The 17,714-nt window shown below is 39.2% G+C and overlaps 2 protein-coding genes across 3 annotated transcripts; both read right to left on the bottom strand.

Moving 5' to 3' along the window:
* Positions 1 to 1,043: 1,043 nt before the first annotated feature.
* On the bottom strand, positions 1,044 to 6,792 carry slc45a3 (solute carrier family 45 member 3). The gene is made up of 6 exons (XM_079483367.1): positions 6,686 to 6,792; positions 6,266 to 6,346; positions 4,263 to 4,436; positions 3,335 to 4,132; positions 2,791 to 3,056; positions 1,044 to 2,452 (listed from the first exon to the last, which is right to left on the bottom strand). Exons 3-6 carry the CDS (start codon positions 4,402 to 4,404, stop codon positions 2,015 to 2,017), a joined length of 1,644 nt encoding a protein of 547 aa, XP_079339493.1. The 5' UTR covers positions 4,405 to 4,436; positions 6,266 to 6,346; positions 6,686 to 6,792; the 3' UTR covers positions 1,044 to 2,014.
* Positions 6,793 to 8,560: 1,768 nt separating this feature from the next.
* nucks1a (nuclear casein kinase and cyclin-dependent kinase substrate 1a) lies at positions 8,561 to 15,770 on the bottom strand. Of its 2 annotated transcripts, none has more exons than XM_079482662.1 (8): positions 15,396 to 15,770; positions 13,672 to 13,721; positions 13,295 to 13,391; positions 12,851 to 12,897; positions 12,619 to 12,771; positions 12,318 to 12,470; positions 11,809 to 11,964; positions 8,561 to 10,840 (listed from the first exon to the last, which is right to left on the bottom strand). In XM_079482662.1, the coding sequence occupies exons 1-8, from the start codon at positions 15,410 to 15,412 to the stop codon at positions 10,599 to 10,601; spliced, it is 915 nt and encodes a 304-aa protein (XP_079338788.1). In that variant the 5' UTR covers positions 15,413 to 15,770; the 3' UTR covers positions 8,561 to 10,598. The 2 variants fall into 2 exon arrangements, with proteins under 2 accessions (XP_079338788.1, XP_079338787.1); XM_079482661.1 differs by having other exon boundaries at positions 12,318 to 12,473; positions 15,396 to 15,719.
* Positions 15,771 to 17,714: the final 1,944 nt, after the last annotated feature.

Raw genomic sequence — 17,714 nt, 5'->3', positions numbered from 1 at the left:
AGCACCACGTGGCTGTTCAAAACACGGCGACACTTCATACAGACATGCGTAGAGTCGAGGCTTGAATGAAAAACAGCTACTGAGAAGTTAGAAATGTAAGAAAACTGAAGAATGAATGAGTTCTGGCCGTGAATGAACACGTGCGTGTACTTTTGTAAGAATACTGTAAAAAAATACTGCAGTTTAACAAAGCCACAAGAGGGCAGTAGAAGAGTATTATAACACACCGAAAACATCTATTAGTTATTTTTGTTAATATACGTGATGTACTACAATTGCTTCACGTGCTCTTGGAAATTCAACCATTCCCACTTTAACCCGGAAATAATTTATGCACCAGTGGTGTTAATGTTAGCAGCTTTTATGTTTATGTGTTAATGCTACTAAATCACTAGTAACGCTGTAAATGTGACTAACTTCAAGTGCTCTCGGAATTAGGGGAAATATGAGTAAAAGTTTCACATGTCGCGTCTCCCACTGGGAAGTTGGGAAATATTATATATTTTGATACCCGAGTTGACGAAATGGGCGGCCCTTAAACAATCAACATGGCGGACGGGAGAAGGATTTCTTCTGTGACAGATTTATTAGTTATTATTAGCGTCATTGCCTTGGATTATTTTATATTCACATATATGAATAACCATTTGAAGCATACTGTATGTTTTCTACACTTCAAAATGATCACATATGTTCCAGAATAGCCAGCGAGTTGACTAAAACTATACAGTTGGAAGTACGGTTGAACACGACGAGCTCGGAATCATGACATCAGAACTGGGAATTACCTCATTTCCGAGAGCATGTGAACGCAGTTTAAATCCGGACGTTAGTTCCGGGTTGAAGGTGGGATTTTCCATTTTATATTTGTGTGTGTTTTATGTACCTGCACCCGTTTATTATGTTTTTATGGTAAGAACTGTTATTATTGCCATATTGTTTGTACATGAATATTTGTTCAATAAATAATAAAAAATAATAATAAAAAACCTGTGACGTATTAACAACAACCTACACGTGAGCGTTGATAAAAACATAATTTTGTCACTAGAAAATCATTTATTGTCACATTAAAAACGTTTAAATATTAAAAAATGATGTTAGTGTTTTGCAGATCACTTTAATCGGTTAGAACCAAAAGAAACGGTACTGATAAAAATACAACACAAAAATCTAAAAACGTCTTAATGTGTAAACAACAACTGCAATTAACATTTTAACATCTGCAGCACATTTAATCGTCGGCATTAGTGTTTAACACATTAGCCTACATTCAAAGGTCATAACTTCTAGGCTATTAAAGGGTACAAAACTGTGCAATATTGAAAAAAATGTCAAAAAACACATTCACACAAGACGGTCGTTCAAAGAAAATTATGTATCCCAATAAATGGTTAAAATAATAACAATAAAACAAAGTTAACACACTGATAAATATACCATAAGGTCAGACATTCTCTAATATAATATGTGTGAAGGTGTTGTGAAACGCCTCAAAATAAAATTCTGTCATAATTGATTCACACTCATGTCATTACAAACCTGATTTTCGTTCTCCTACAGAACACAAAAGAAGATATTTTGTTGGTAACTAAACAACATCGGACCCTTATTGACTTATTACGAACACAAAACCACTGAGACATTTCTCAAAATATCTTCTTTTCTGTTTCACAGAAGAAAGAGACACATGTCTTGAATTACATGATGATGAATAAACTACAGAATTGTATCATTTTGGGGTAAACTGTCCCTTTAATACGCATAGACAACTATAAGTCGACCGTTTGTGGTTTGACAGCTCATGTAAACGATTAATACACTTTGTCTTTCTGTCCAAACATTGTTTGTTTGATCCTCCCGACCAGGAATATCTCAGCAAATGTTTAACAGCCAACACTTGATATCAAATAAATTATTTATACGTCACCCTGAGTCTTTTAAAAACATACAAAACACACACATCTTAAAAACAGATCCAGCTGTCCATCATGGTTTAGAAACAACGCCCCAATCATCTACACCTTTCCATATCCGCGTTCTCGAAGACGATCTTTCTAGAGAAATAAACAGCCACCACGCTCAGCAAAGATGCACATGCCATGTAGGTGGTCACGCTGTGAAAGAGCTGCACTATGGAGCCCATGAAGAGCGATGGCACCACCTGAGATAGCAGGTAAGCGCTGTCCAGTATGGCCATATCTGTACCCATGCCCCTCTGGGCTGTTGGTTGTGCAGGGTTCAGATCAATGGTTACAGATACATTCAGATCAAGCGATTGTGAGGTTGGTATATTGCTTTGTAAGGGTTTCGTATTTGATGTTGCAACGGACGTCTCAGAGATGCAACCATTGATTCTTTTCTGTGCGGTCAAGGATGGCTTCTCGGCTGATTTGATCAATATAACACGATCGTCCCCGTGAGGTTTATCTCTCTCATTGGGAAAAAACACCTGTGGACAAGTACAAATGTTTGTGACACTAACATATAGAGACAGAATTCATTACTTGCTATTTTAAAGGGATAGTTCACTGAAAACAAAAATTTCAACTGTATGGCTGTGTTTCTTCCGCACAACACAAAAGAACATATTTTGAAGAATGTCAGTAACCAAACAACACTGACCCCACCAGTGTCTTCTATTGAATGGACACAACCGAAACATTTCTCAAAATATCTCATAAAGGTTTTGAACGACATGAAGGTGAGTATATGATGACAATTTTTATTTTTGGTTGAACTATCCTCTTCGCTTAGATACATTTGTAAGGTATATGTGCATCCTCTTACCTTTGGATTGGAGTGATACAGACATGTTAGCGTGTACGGTAGAATCTGTAGAGTGCAGAATGTAAACCCAGTCGCTGCGACCATGATGGTGATTAAAACGACGCTGTGTGAAACGGTAATGACCGCTGTACTCACTGCCAGCACCACCACACTGCTCAAATACAGCTTTCTAGGTCCTATACACAACACCATACGCTCCATAGCCAAAGAGAATATCACAGACGTCACGCATTGCAAAAAAAGACCCAAGCTGGCCATTCGTACACCTGGAGGGAGACAGAGGCGAGTTGATGAAAATGCAAGCTCTTTCATCAATTGTTATGTCATTCCAAACCTGTTTGACTTTCCTTCTTCTGCAGAACACAAAAGAAGATATTTTGATGAATGTTGGTAACCAAACAACATGGAGCGCCATTGACTTCCATTGTATGGACACAAAACCACTGAAACACTTCTCAAAATATCTTCTCTTGCATTCCACGGAAGAAAGAGACAGAATTTCACTTTTGGGTAAACTGTGGAAGTATAAACGATGAAATCGTACCCTCGTCATATCGTATCCTTCCCAGGGAACCTGGATTTTCACTGGGCACCCCACCATACAGTCGTTCTCCGACAAAATCTGTGTAAAACAGCATAAGAGACATGAGGGCCATCCAACTGAACAGCTCAGCCATGAACAGTCTTGCAAGGACTTTAGGCATGCGACTGCACAGCGAGTAAAGTCGTGGACCCACAGTCAGAAGGCTGAAGATTGTTCTGGGCAGAAGCTTAAGTCTGGGCAATACCGGACAGAAGCAAAAGCAGGTCGTGGACTTCGCCTTCCTGGACACCTCAACATCCCCTGTTTGTTCTTCACAGATGAACGGTGTGCCCATCAGACAAGCGAGGAAGATGAAGGTCAGCACTATGAAGATAAAAGGCTCTTGTCCTCCCAGGTAAACCACGGTGTCCAATGAGGTCCAGTCAACTGCAGAGAGCAGGTAGCCCACACAACCACCCAGGCTGAGCATGAGCGAATACAACGAAAAGGCCTTGCGGCATTCTTCTTCTCCAGGGAAGAGATCTGACACCAGCGCTTCCAGTGGGGTGAAACAGGCCTGTCCACAGAACTCCATCAAGCAGATAGCAAAGACCAACAGCGAGACCTGCAGCCAACGGCAATCACATTTTGGAAAAAGGCCGATCAGGGTGGACGTCTGAGGGATGATCAGGAGTCCGAGGAGGACGCCGATGCACAGCGCCCAGATGAACGGCCGGCGACGGCCATATTTACTTCTGAAGTCGTCGCTCACTGAACCAATCAATGGAACAAAGATAAGCCCGAGTATAGGTCCCACACCTGGATAAAACACAATATAGCACATCTATAGCATATCTATCAACAAACAATCTATATATCTATCCGTCCATCTATGCATCTTTCTATGTAACAAATGGAAAAACACAATTCTTGTATGTAATGATCTTACCTAACACCATTGTCATGAAGCGTTCCTCCACCCCTGCCTCCAGCAGCATGGGGGGGATGAAGATAGTCCCAGCAGCCAAACATACCTCTAGGCCACATGTTAATGAATTGATCAAGAATAGTTGTGATATCCTGCCATGCATGTCCACCTCTACTGCCTTCTTTCTCTTTTATTCTGCAGTAGAAGTAGTTGTTCATGCATATGTCCAACATTATGTCAACTGTAATACAACCACCCCATTATTCTTGATTCTACCCATAAGAGAGAAAAATAACAGATGAGATCCCTTGGATACCTTTATTAGTACTCTTAGAAATCAACACTGTAAAATTTATTTGTTGTTTTAACTTGAGAAATTATGGAACTTGGTTGTCCCATCTCGGCGAGGCACACACTCGCTTGCAAAAACATTTACTCATTCGGTTCCCCTGTGGTGGAATGAACTTCTAGCCTCCACACGAACTACAGAATTCTTCACATCTTTCAAATAACAGCTCAAGAAATACCTTTTTCAATTTTTTGACTAACAAATAACTGAAAAATTAAAGAACTGCCTTGCTCCAACTTTTATCCTAATAGCATGGGCTTGTAAACTAACAGTTGTTCATCAAATTCACGTAATAATTCACATTTTTGACGTCGAATTAACTCAAAATTATAAGGCAGCCGGTTAACTTCATTTTTGAAGTTGAAGCAACGTAGGAAATCTAGAGTGCCAACAATGTCTCAAACCGAGCTCAGATTTGTCAAGTCTGCAAAAGTCAATATTATTGAAGATCTCAATGTGAACTCTCATCAAATTGACCCAAATCCAGACTACCTCTACAATCTACATTCATTTTACCCCTCTATATGACCTTAATGTTAATAATTGTCTCATATGATTACATTTTTTATTTCTTCTATGCAATGTTTACATCTGAGACCAAGTAGATGCTTATAAAATTAAAATGGATTCAAATTGAATGTGGGTGCCAAACCATATTGACACTTAAGCTAGCAAACTGCCAAAACACAAGCAACCACCTAGTAACACCTTAATACAGACCAGAACATTCTTGTCCTGACAGCTACCCTCAACATCATTGCATTATGTGCCAGCGTGTGGCAAACACCATAAATCCAAGTCAAATGCATTTTATATCACGCACACATCCATAGTACCATTTTCATATTTACAGAAGGATTTATGCGAGGATGATTAGAGATTGAAACACCATAGACCATTAAACAGCAGAACACGCAGGACGTGTGATGACTAACGCCCCGTAAGTCAACACGTAGCAGCACATGTTGTGTTTGTTCAGTACATATAACGTGATAATGAATTTCCTTGCACTCGGATCATCTTTGTCTTTATAGACCTGTTGAAATCAAAATGGGATCTGGGTGTGGCTTTATGTCTGATATTTCTGTTAGCCTTGAGGTCTTCGATATTTAGATGTACTCAATGAGAATCTCACCTCCGCCCAAGATGAACAAGAACAAGTTCATGTAATGTAGTTAGTAAACTATGTTAATTGACATGAACTGGCAACAAGCTAAACTTAGCCCCAGCTGCCAGAAAGTTGCTGTTTTTTAAGGGATTTTTGCTAAGTTTATTGTAAAAATACACGGTAGGTTACTATACAAGTAATGATAGGAATCAATACTGGTAGGATATACAGTATTAATAGGAATCTTCCAAAATTAGATTTGTACTTGTGGCCACATCTTAAATCTTTGTATATCCAAATAAATGACTATATTGAGTATAGACGTAGTTTAAGGTCACTTGAGTTCAAAACTCAGTACAGTAAGATGACAGTAACTGCTATAACTTCCCCTTTTTGCACAGTTCTTGAAAACAATTGAGATAAAGGACAAAACCTATATTTGGATCATGAACAAATACAATTTCAGTCGTGACACTCCTTCACTTTGCTGTCAGTTCATAACATCTGACTAGTGACGAACTAAAACAATGTTAAGTGTAACACAATGGAGCTGAAAAGCTCTCTTACCTGACACAGTGAACTTCACATGAGGTCTGTTCAACACGGGAGATCTGACAAACTGAAGCAACACAAACGAAACCACCTGTTCTGTAAGACAGATTTATCAGGTAAAACAACAGCAAACGTTGGTTAGACTTTACGTTTAGTTTATTATTAATAGGACGACCCTAATCTCAAAACTATGCAAATTAACTGTAGTTAAGTATTCAAAATAGTCTCTGTACTCTTAGTATCTACAGAGGCATACAACTATTCCCCTACAGTATTCTACCGCTTATTTTAGAAATTTACAGTGAATATTTATCTACATTTTACTTAGTTACTACTATAATCATATAGTTATAAACAGACAATAATGATTTGATATGTTGGTTACACAACACACTGGTACATCGGCTATACATTACAAACAGATGTAATACATACACGTCTCTTAAAGTCTCCTCTTCTGTTGTGTGATAATGCCTTTATTGATTCCCACGTCAATGTATACAGTTCTGACATCAGAAGTTTGAGCAGCAGTTACAGCAACGTATCAGGAAGTGGGAGGGATAAATTGAGCGTAGATATGATAGAGGCAGTGTTTTAAATGCAACATCATTTTTTCAAATAAGCTAAAGCACAATTACAATAGAACGTGTCCCCTTAAAAGTTTATTGCAAAAAATGTCAATAAATCGTTAATAATCTCAGTGCTGGTGAGCAGACATGTGACAGAATTATGAATCCACTTCATTTTTAGGGATGGGTGATGCGTATAGTAATGCTTTAAGCCCTATTTATTTAAGACACAACGTTTAAGCTCACACAATGCTAAAGAACATCCATAAATAAAACTTTAACATCCCAAAAACCTCTTTTGGTTCACAGAAGGTTCTTTAAACTATGACCAAGCAAAAATAAATGATTCTTACAAGAACCTTTAAATGAACTTAAATGGTTCCCTGAGGGCATCACTGTAACCAGAATGTATATAAAGGTATACATACAGGGTCAATGTGGTTTAACCCAGCAGGACATGATCCTGTACCAACATTTCTATCAACCAATCAGATTGTAGGACTGTAGGAGTATTCCTTCAATGTGAGGTCACGGCACACAGCAATTTGCCAAGAATGTCAAAAATGTTCCCGAGCCGTTTACCTGACGTCACGTTCTCTACCAACCCGCAGGTGGAGATTTCTTCGAATCTGCACGTCACCCGTAATTACATGTGAATGGTCCATTTCAAAACAATGAGCATTCATTACACATATGCCTGTTTTAAATCCAGTGCATCTTATGCACAATATTGTTACGGTGGATAAATCAATGAAAATATTGGGAAAAAATCTAGATAACATATCGGCATTATTGTTGTGTTCTTCTTCACAGTTCCTTGCTTTCTGTTAAGTAAAAGTGCTCAAACTTAAGTCTTGCTTCCAGGCAAAAATAGTTTTGAAAGTTTGAATAGTTGTCATAAATGTAAAACACACCTTGCAATAAGGTTCCATTTGCTAGAACCGTGAACTCACAATACAAAATGTATTAATCTTAGTAAATGACCATATACCAAGTATGAATGAAATAAAATCAAATGATGTGTTTGATAAGCTAATGCACTACATGGCCTACCAACCAACATTTTGTTGCATAAAAAACTGAAATGCTTAAGAAATATGTCGTTTATTGTTAATATTAGCTAAGGCATTAATATTACTGTAAGAACACACAATTTAACGGGATAGTTCACCGAAAAAACATTGAACATTTTGTTAAACACTCACCCTCGGGTTGTTCCAACCCTGAACAATTGATTTTGAAAAAGATATTTGGAAGAATGTCAGTAACCAAACAGATCTCATGCACTTGCCATAGTAGGGAACATAAATACTATGGGAGTCAATGGGAGACGATTTCTGTTGGGTTACTAACATTCTTCCAGACATTTAAGTTAGCACACATTTTCTATGCAGGTGCTTGTATTGAACACGTAAAAAACGCCAATTGTTCCTGAAGCGCATTTGTAAACCTGACTCTCCTGTTCTGTAGTTAAAGTCGCATTGGTAACCACAGCAACGTAATTATAGTACTCATAGCCCAGAGACTAAAAAAATAAATGTTATTGTCAGTGCATCACATTTGGTTTGAGGTTTCAATGCAATTTCTCCTTCTCGTTTAACAAAGATGCCAAAGTTCTCAGAACGACATGATCTTATATTTAATAACATTTCATTTGAAACGTTTCACTGAACTGTAACACACAATAAAGGTGCAGTGTAGGTGTATTCAGAGTCCTTCCGAGTAAAAGACATGCAAACAGTAATGGTTTGTCATTAAAATGAAGATACATTTTATTTCTTTTCTTAAAAAAACAAACATTACAAAAAATCTGGAGGAAAAATGAAACGGACAAAAAAGAAAAATGTAAAAGCACACGAAAAACATTCATACATTTTTGGACAGCTAGAGGTTAAAAACCGAATTGAAACAGCACAAGTTTAAAATATTCAGAGATGCCTGGCAAAAAGGATCGAACAATGTCAGAATGCCATTGATGCGCTGTAGACAGAAAGCCCCTTGAAATGCATCATGGGATATACATCACGTATGTGTCTGGAACTCAAAACAAGCAGCAACACGAATATGCTTCGAGCAAACACACGTAACCTACGAACGTACGATTCTTCCTCTTCATCACAGTGCAAATATGCCTATCTCTGTCATGAGATCACTACGTCTGATCCAGGGCACAAAGAATACCAATATTTGACTCCTGAAGAGCGCCGACAATACAATCTCTAGACGAAACGGGTATGCGTCAAAGCTAGCGCTGGTTCGGCTTTGCGGTACTATAGTAAATACAGACTTTGTAAGGCAGTGTGCGTAAGACCTTCACATTTTCGTACAGTAGACCATGTTACGGCCCGATCTGAGCACCCTTACACTGCGCGTCTCAGTTTGACAGATGAAAGGTTTTGATGCAGTCTTTACACGAGATGATCTGGAGGACGAAGAAAACTAACCAATAATACAGAGGTCAGAGCAAATTGAATGATTTGAGAAAAGACTATTCTAGCATGCAATACACGTTGAGCTCTACGGACAGCACGTGTTGCATGTCATTTCTATCTCGATGTCCAAAAACAAGAACTTATGGAGTTAATTGTAAATACATATTTTGATGTGACAGCATGCTAGAGATATGTCAACAGAGCTCAACTAGTTCTTGATCTGGAATATTCCTTTCAAAACAGCAACCGGCACAGCTTAAACTACACAAATCGAGTGTTTATTTAAAAGGTACAACAAAGAAAATGTAATAGCGACCCTGGATGAAGCCATTCTCGAAACATGAACGTCAGGTCTCACAATAACATCTGCAATTCTTCATCTTACAAACGACATGAAAAGAAGCTTGCAGCGCACTTGGAATAAATACAAAACTCGAATCCAGGGACAAAAGAAAACCCTGGCCACTAACAACAGAACAAACGCCATGAATGTTACAGATCGAGAAATGGCACGACAACCAGCTTCCTAAGAAAAACTGCAGACAGCCTTCGCAGGACATGAGTTCTCGTGTAAGTTGTTCGTAGACACCTCACGTAAACCTGAAAGATGAGTTGTGTAATTCACATTGAAAACCATTCGCTTTGTTTTCTATTCATATGCTGTGTAATGAATACGGGATGGAATCCACGAAACTGAACTAGAACAAATGACGGTGTGCGTTATTCATTAAACCTGTAGATAATTACAAACAATTTACACAGAAATTCATGATTCTTGTGTTTCATCACAAAGAGCCACTTTAAAGTAAATTGCGACGGCACATTTGCTGCGGCAAATTACATTAGCAATGGTTTTATGAACAATCCACACAACTTCACTTACAACAAGGCCCAAAGGCTTTACAAACCATTTCCACAACGTTTTGTTCTGCTTCTATTTCATTAATGACGCCAGCTGACCGAGAGCGGAAGTGAAGCGAAGCTTTATACATGCTATGAAAACAAACGCATGAGATTTAGCGTAAAAACTGACGATGTTTTTGGAGAATACTGTCATGTCATTATCCTGGGTGAGCACCAACCCTACCGGTCAGAAAAATGGGTTTTCCTCGAGATTATATACCTATAAATAAACGGACTCACTTTACGCAAAAATATATATATGCTCACTTCCAGGAAAATGTCCTCTGTGATACTGAAATGAAAGGCTAGAAAAGGAAAATAAGAAGCGTTCAAACCGTTGAGCCAGGCCATAACAGACACGGAGGGGAAAAACAAAAATCAAATCAACCAGAAGAGCCAAAAAAGAACAAAAGAGAGTAAAGGGAAAGGTTGTGGATAACATGGCTAATCTTCCCCGGAGGCAGCGTCTTCTTCTGAGCCGTCCTCTTCATCATCTTCGTCTTCATCGTCGGGGGCGTCTTCCTTTGTCTTTTTGGAGGGAGGAGACTCTTTCTTCTCCACCTCATCTTCCTCTTCATCCTCGAGGGGGCTCTCGGGTTCGTCATCGTCTTTTGGTGATGATTTCTCCAGCGCTTTGGCTGCGCTGGGGCGACCTTTTCCTTTGCCCTTCATGGGACTGGGGTTCACTGAGGAAAACATGGAAGAGTGTTAACAGGACTTCTACTCGATTTGTGGAGATGCTCAATGTACAACATTTGATCTAAATTTGTAAACTAATAGTTTAGGCAACTCTGTATGGCTTTCTTGCAGTGATGTAATGATTCACTCAGCTCATGATGAATGCACGACACTGATCTCGCAATAGAGACACACTAGAAACGAGCAACTGCTCTTTTATTAATTCTCAAATGCTGCACATTTCTTTATGTCAAATAACAAAACTAAATGGCAATTTTAAAACGAATTCAAAGTCAGATAAAAATGAATAATATAAAAGTATCTCTAACAAAGTAAGACTGTCTGCTTTAAGAAATATCAGCATATCCAATTGTCAGTAAACACGCCCCCTGCTGTTCAAAAACATGTACTGCAATTCATTTAACATCTCAAAAGACTTGAATCAGAACACATTAGAACAGATTTGGACCCATGTAGTAGTAGTTTTATGGTGGTCTTTTAGCAGTATGGCCATTTTAATCATTTGGGAAAATATTCAGCAAAATATTTTTGTTTGAACAGAAGAAAAATCACAGAGGCTTCAAAGAACAGAAACAAAGACCGTTCCGGTTAAACCAAAACAGTCATTTTTCTTTGTTTTTACAACTATACACGAACAACATAAAGACTAAATATATACGAGACCGTATATGGCTGTGTCTCAATCAGCTCCCTTGTTCAGTAGTCAGGGCACTGGCCAGGGAGTCAGCCATTTTGAGGGCTGACCCATTCGCAAAATCCTTCCAGTGCACTGAAACAAACGTTCGTCCCCTAAAAATTCCCGCTTAAGCAGTTACGTGACCGGAATAAGTGAGCGGTGTCCCAATGAGAAGGGAGCCAGGGTCCTTACCCGTGAACAGGACATACTGAATCACGATCTCGGGAGCTGATCGAGACGCAGGGTATGTGTTATCAGAAGAGAAGTGGTGGTCTTTACCTGTGGCCTTTAGCCGGGGTTTAGGAGATTTCTTCTCCTTCTTCTCCACTCTCCGTCCTCCCTTCGGCACAATCTTCTTGCCTTTCTTTTTGGAGTGGCCATAGTCGCTGTCATCATCGTCATCAACCATGAAGTCTTCATCGCTGCCTGACTCCTCTGCAGAAGAAAACCTCAAACGTAAGCCAGACCGTAATGAAATGTGGGTGATGTTTGCTCATTTAGTAGGTGTTGTGGGTGCATGTCAGGGGATTGCTATACGGCTGTCCACAGTTTTCGTACTACCCTAGAATTTGTCCTCAAATGCAAGTAGGATTTTTTCAATGGTTTTCTAATTCGCAAGACAAAAACAAAAGATCTGATCAATTAGAAACGTAATGGAACATCTCTCCTCAACAAATCGCATTACACAGCTACGTTTAATATGTAGGGTTAGACATTTGAACTACCAGCGCTTGACTTATTCAGAGTGAACTTGACTGTAAAAAAATAAAAATAAAAGGCAAACTTACGGTCAATGACGGCCTGTTCCTCATCATCTTTTTCCTCGTCTTCACTGCCTCCGTCCCCTAAGAGAATCTCTCTCTGTTTAGACACGGCCTTTGATGCAGCCTGTCTCACCTGCCTCGGCTTCCTGCTCACCTCTTTGTCATCATCACTATCATCTGCTGACAAATCACAAACAAACACAAGTCAACAACATGCCGGATCAACTGTTGAGGCATCCATATTTTCACATCTAGATAAGGTCAAAATTCGCCTAAAATGTTCAGATGTGCACAGTACTACATCAACATTTTTTTCATCGCTCACCGCCACCTCGTTTCCTCTTCAAGGGTTTTTTGCCAGGCTTCTCAACCTTGGCTTTCTTTCCCTTCTTGGCCTTTTTCTCATCATAGTCACTTCCTCCGTCTTCCTCGTCCTCCTCCTCTCCAAAGTTGTTGTCTTCGTCGCTACCGAAGTCATCTAACAACATAACATTACATGTGAAACACTCGTTTCGTCCGATTGGAATAAAGCGATGAACAATCTCAGAATATTTTACCTGGCGAATCATTTTTGGATTTGGAGAGTTTGTCATCTGAATCCTCACTGTAAAACAACACAAAGAGACACAATAGTAGGTTATGAGGAGAGAAATGTCAGACAGATCTTTTAAAAGAACGTCCTTGTCTGCTGTATTTACTTGCTAGTTATAATTAACCACGGCTTATATGGGTCATAGGGAGAAAATTAATCTGAAAAAGGTTCATGGTTACAACACACGGATGATCTTAACAAAACCTGCCTTGAACATTCAATATTAAAAGAAAGAGAGATTTTATTTTGTATCACAATTTTCAAGAATCATTAAGACGTCTTCTGCATGCAACATTTTCATAAGAAAAAAATAAATACTGTCTTTTGTTTGTATCTTTGATAAAATTGTCCCATACGCCCGTAAACACACTGTTTTACATGACAGCTCAGAAGCTCAAGAGATTCTTACCTGTCCTCCTGTGAGTTCTTGGTCTTCTTGTGCTTGATTTCACGAGGAGGAGCGCGTACCTTCTTTACCGTGTCAGTAGCTTTCACGTAATCCTCATCTGAAGACAGAAAGAAGATCAAATATTAACGAAACTCATAATCTAACATCATTCAATAACTGAACGAATCTCACGAACACACGTCTTCGTCAAAATTCACGAAACCTGTCAAATGTAATTTAATAAAATAAGACGACAACGATGATGAACGAATAATTAACAAAATGTTGATTCACATTAAACGATATTTAGTGGTCAAATGACCCCCGACACATGCTTGTCAGTTTCAGATGAAAACTAAAATAATATATTTATTTGAAAGTAATGACTGTGTTTCTACCTGCATCGTCAGATTCATTGAACTGGGAGTAATTCACCACCTTTCTGTTCCTGCAAAAGAGAAACAAAACACTTTAACAGCAGTTTCAAACTGTGCATTTGTTACACAGAAGTGCCAATGACGTTCGCTCAAGTTTGAAGAGCTTAAAGACCTTCACAAGCACATTTAACATCCTCCACTTCAGTGGGTTCACTTGAATTAATGGCAATTAAACAGTTTCTCCATTAGCATTTCAACAAAGGTTCCATTAAACCACCAAAACACTCCGTTCAGACGCCTGAAGAGTCACAAGTCAAACTCGACCGTCATGTGTATCGAAACTTTTCTCTTGCATGTCACGTCAGTAGGACTTTTACGTTCTCTTTTAAATTGTTTATCATTCCTAAAAGCGGACATCTGTATGGATGAGAAGGCGTTTAACCTAAAATGAGATTTAGAAACGATTATAAAAGAATAACCAATATCGTAAACCACGCGGTATTTCAAAGAATACCACTTATATTAAAGACGTATCCAGTTAAAATCTACGATAATAAAACTACAGTACTATGCTGTTCTATGGTAAAATGTCAATGAGAGATAAAATAGCTTTTTCATCATTCTCTCTCCATCACAAACATTAAAAATCATGTTTAGGCCCCAAATACCATACTTAAAGGTCTCAGTAAAACTGCACACGAAACAAGTTTATGTTAGCTAATCTTAATATATTTGCATAAAAATATATTTTATATAGACTATATCATTTTGATGCTTTGTTATTATTTGTAATGAACCTTGTATGTCTCTCGCGGTAACATTTATCAAGCAGCTTCATTATCATTTATTTCATGACGCTAATATTAAGTTTAAGCTGCGTTGTATTGCAATAGCTGTGACGTAGCGGAAACGGCTGTTACCATGGCAAATGTTCATGAGGACATTATTTATACATTGTATCACTTTACGTTCAGCCCTCTGTGTTTTCTTTTCGTCCATAAATAACCTAAACGACACACATACGCTCGCATGTCGTATAATGTGCGCTAAATAAGACGTATAACACGCGCATTATCTCAGAACGCCAATTTGGAGGTGTGGTCGCTTCCCGCTGCCCCGCCCCCCCCCCTCCGACGTCACTGGCGTAGTGTTAATTTACCGCTATCGAAAAAGACCACAAAACCCGTTTCCACCCGAAAAATACCAACGGGCTGCCGTCGGTCGTTTCGCAATCTTTTGTTTCTGCATCATCAGTAGGTGTGTTATGGAATTTGCGCATATCTGCCCGGTCGGAGAGGCATTACAGGGTGCAAAAATCACACGAACGGGCCAATGAACACCTCCGATGTGGGGTTTTATTACCCCCTCCTGGAGCATTTGGCGAGGATGAATGGGAAGCCATATTCTCGCAGGCATAACGAGGAAACATGAAGCCCGTGGTTATTCTCGCCCATAAATGTAACGCGTTTCATAAGTAGGCGATGCGCGGGGAAGATCAGACGGCGAGATGCACGTTTGGCGCGTGCAAAACACATGCATTGAAATAAAACACAGATATACATCGACCGCCCACCGCCACTGGAAGACACAACAACGAGCGAACTGCATGCACGAATAAACCCATAAATACACATTTCAATGCGATTTAATCTCGAACGTTAGCATGCTCGGCACATGCGTGCACCATAGAAAGTCAGCGTGCACGCAAAGCGGCCGTCTAGCAGGACGAACGTAAACCCACGTACCTCACTGGTCTTGCCATTTTGCAGGAATACTGTAGAGGTTGAAAATGTGAAGAGCAAAAGAAAGCAAGGAAAATGCTAACAAAACGTGATCTTTTAAAAGCCAAGAGGGCCTAAAGGTGACGTCGAACGACCAACGCCCTTTCCTCGTGGAGTAAATCAAACAATGCGGGGAATATCCCTGTCCTACGAAGGTATTTAGTTTAAATTTTACCTTCAGCTACTCAAAATGGTGAATTAAACAAACTGAAACTGCAGCCCTCGCGCAACCTAACGATTGGGCAATGGGCGGGTTTTCTGGCTCGGGCTCCGCCCACTCGGCTGTCCTACAAAAGGGATTTGCCTGGAGAGGGTCGCTATTGGTGCGTTTGAAGGATCGCGCGGCGCGTGATTGGACAACGCGGTTGTACATCACACCTTGTGCGTCCGGACCTTCTACCCTCCCCCTTCGTTTGCGGATAGGTTGAACAGCATGGCTCGGAAACAAAAAGAGGCCCAAACGACATTAAAGATGTCCCAGTTTAAGTGTGAAATAACTTTTGGGATGTTTGTTTTGAATATAAGTTCATGTAAATGGACGCGAGGTTTTTATTGACGAGAGCGTAGAAACGGGGGTCCGAGAACCTCAGAAGTATTGATTTTATCAGGCTATTTACGCGGCACCTAACGTGACCCAACTTGATAGGTATTAAAACACATCATAAATGAGATTATCGATAATAAAAGTGTCATTTTATTCGGAGAGAACCGTGTGATCATTTTTATCTATGCAGCAAAATTACGATTTCAGGTTTATGTTTGAGGTTTAATATTCATGTTGTAATATTATTACAGAAATACAGTCTTGTAGGCTTCATAATATTTAGTTTGTAGAATAACACAGAATGTAATGCGCGTTAGGCCTAAATACACAGTAAAAACAGTGTATGTGTCTAATGTCAATTCAATGTTTGAATTTTTAAGCAAGCGTATACATAGATTGTATATTTAATTTGCTTTATTGGCTGGGCAACGTTTATTTCCCTCTATTTCTCCAGCCTCTGGAATCCTCTCTGCTCAGCAGTTATTGAAGTGAGGAGAAGGTACATCTCCATGGCAACCAGGTAAGGTTCTCATCCTTTCGTTTTATTATTTATTTATTTGGCCATCCATCAGTGTTTGCATTTCTTTACCTTCTATAATCTTGAAAAACATAGCTGTATGAGTTTCTAAAGAGGCGGCGTGTCAGCATCCAGGGTCAGTAATATCATACTGCTTTTGTTTATTTGGAAGCATGTCATCTGTTGCCACAGCAACCGCTTACTATTCTGCCTGGAGTGCACATAGAATCACATCTTAAATTCACATACAAAACGATGACGCAAAAAGTAGGACATGCACGGCAACACTGCTCTTATAGCAGACAGGTGTGCGGGCTGCATGCACAAACTGCATTCTATGCTCATGGTTAATGAAGAAAACGGTGAATTGCAATAACAAAAAACCTTGAGTAACGCAAAAGGAGAATTTTATTAGTCCAGTGGCAAAATCACTCATTTGAACTATTTATGGCTATTCTCTTGTATTATTAAAACTACGCCTATAGTATTGTATAAACATATATTAGTATATTCTGCATGTAATTCTGCATCATGTTTGCTACCTCAATAACATTTTGAGAAGTCCTCCGCATTCAATTGTGTTTGGTGCTATAGCATGTAAAGATGCCATTTGCAATGCTTTTAAATGCACTACATGTTTGTAAATTATTTTGAACTGACTGAATGGTTTTAGGTAAAAAATGTCATGTCCTCAGCTAACAGTATTATATGCTATTTTTTTACAGTTTTACTAGAATCTTCAGATTCTCAGTGGTGCGACAAAAAAGACACACTAGAGGGCAGTATGACACTGCTATGATACTGTTTGTTTGAGTCATTTCGTCCTGCAAGCACTCATCACTTAATGACTATGATGATTGAATATCAGAGTATTTCTTTGTCAAGTATGACACATTCTTCATAACGAAAGCAACATGTGCCCACTTTGATCCTTTTGTGCTATCGGACATAGTGACCCCGAAAAGTGTCCGGACACTTAAGCCACACTTAAAAATGTATGAACACCATTTCTCTGGACCAATGGTTCTTAATCCTTGTCCTGTGAACCCACATTGTGAACGAAATTTCACCATAAGTGTGCGGTCTCTGCAGGACACTCGACTCGGCCACATTTGTCTTTAATATATCATAATACTGTATGTAATGTGTCTTCGTGTTGTGTACACCTTTTAGGCGTGATCATATTCACAGTATTGCCCACCTAACGTATTGCTTAAAATAA

Source organism: Barbatula barbatula (assembly GCF_947034865.1).
Source record: "Barbatula barbatula genome assembly, chromosome: 20".
Taxonomy (NCBI): Eukaryota; Metazoa; Chordata; class Actinopteri; order Cypriniformes; family Nemacheilidae; genus Barbatula; species Barbatula barbatula.
The sequence above is the reverse complement of the archived record's forward strand: the minus strand, read 5'-3'. Positions and strand labels throughout refer to the sequence as shown.

Excerpts from the sequence above, each read along its gene's own strand:
- nucks1a (XM_079482661.1), bottom strand. Across the intron at positions 11,965-12,317 it reads GGAACAGGCCGTCATTGACC|AGGAGTCAGGCAGCGATGAA; the intron begins GTAAGTTTGCCT and ends TTTCTTCTGCAG. Across the intron at positions 10,841-11,808 it reads ACCCCGGCTAAAGGCCACAG|TGAACCCCAGTCCCATGAAG; the intron begins GTAAAGACCACC and ends TGTTTTCCTCAG.
- slc45a3 (XM_079483367.1), bottom strand. The coding sequence starts at position 4,404 with ATGCATGGCAGGATATCACAACTATTCTTGATCAATTCATTAACATGT. Across the intron at positions 4,133-4,262 it reads CTTCATGACAATGGTGTTAG|GTGTGGGACCTATACTCGGG; the intron begins GTAAGATCATTA and ends TGTTTTATCCAG. Across the intron at positions 2,453-2,790 it reads TGTATCACTCCAATCCAAAG|GTGTTTTTTCCCAATGAGAG; the intron begins GTAAGAGGATGC and ends ACTTGTCCACAG.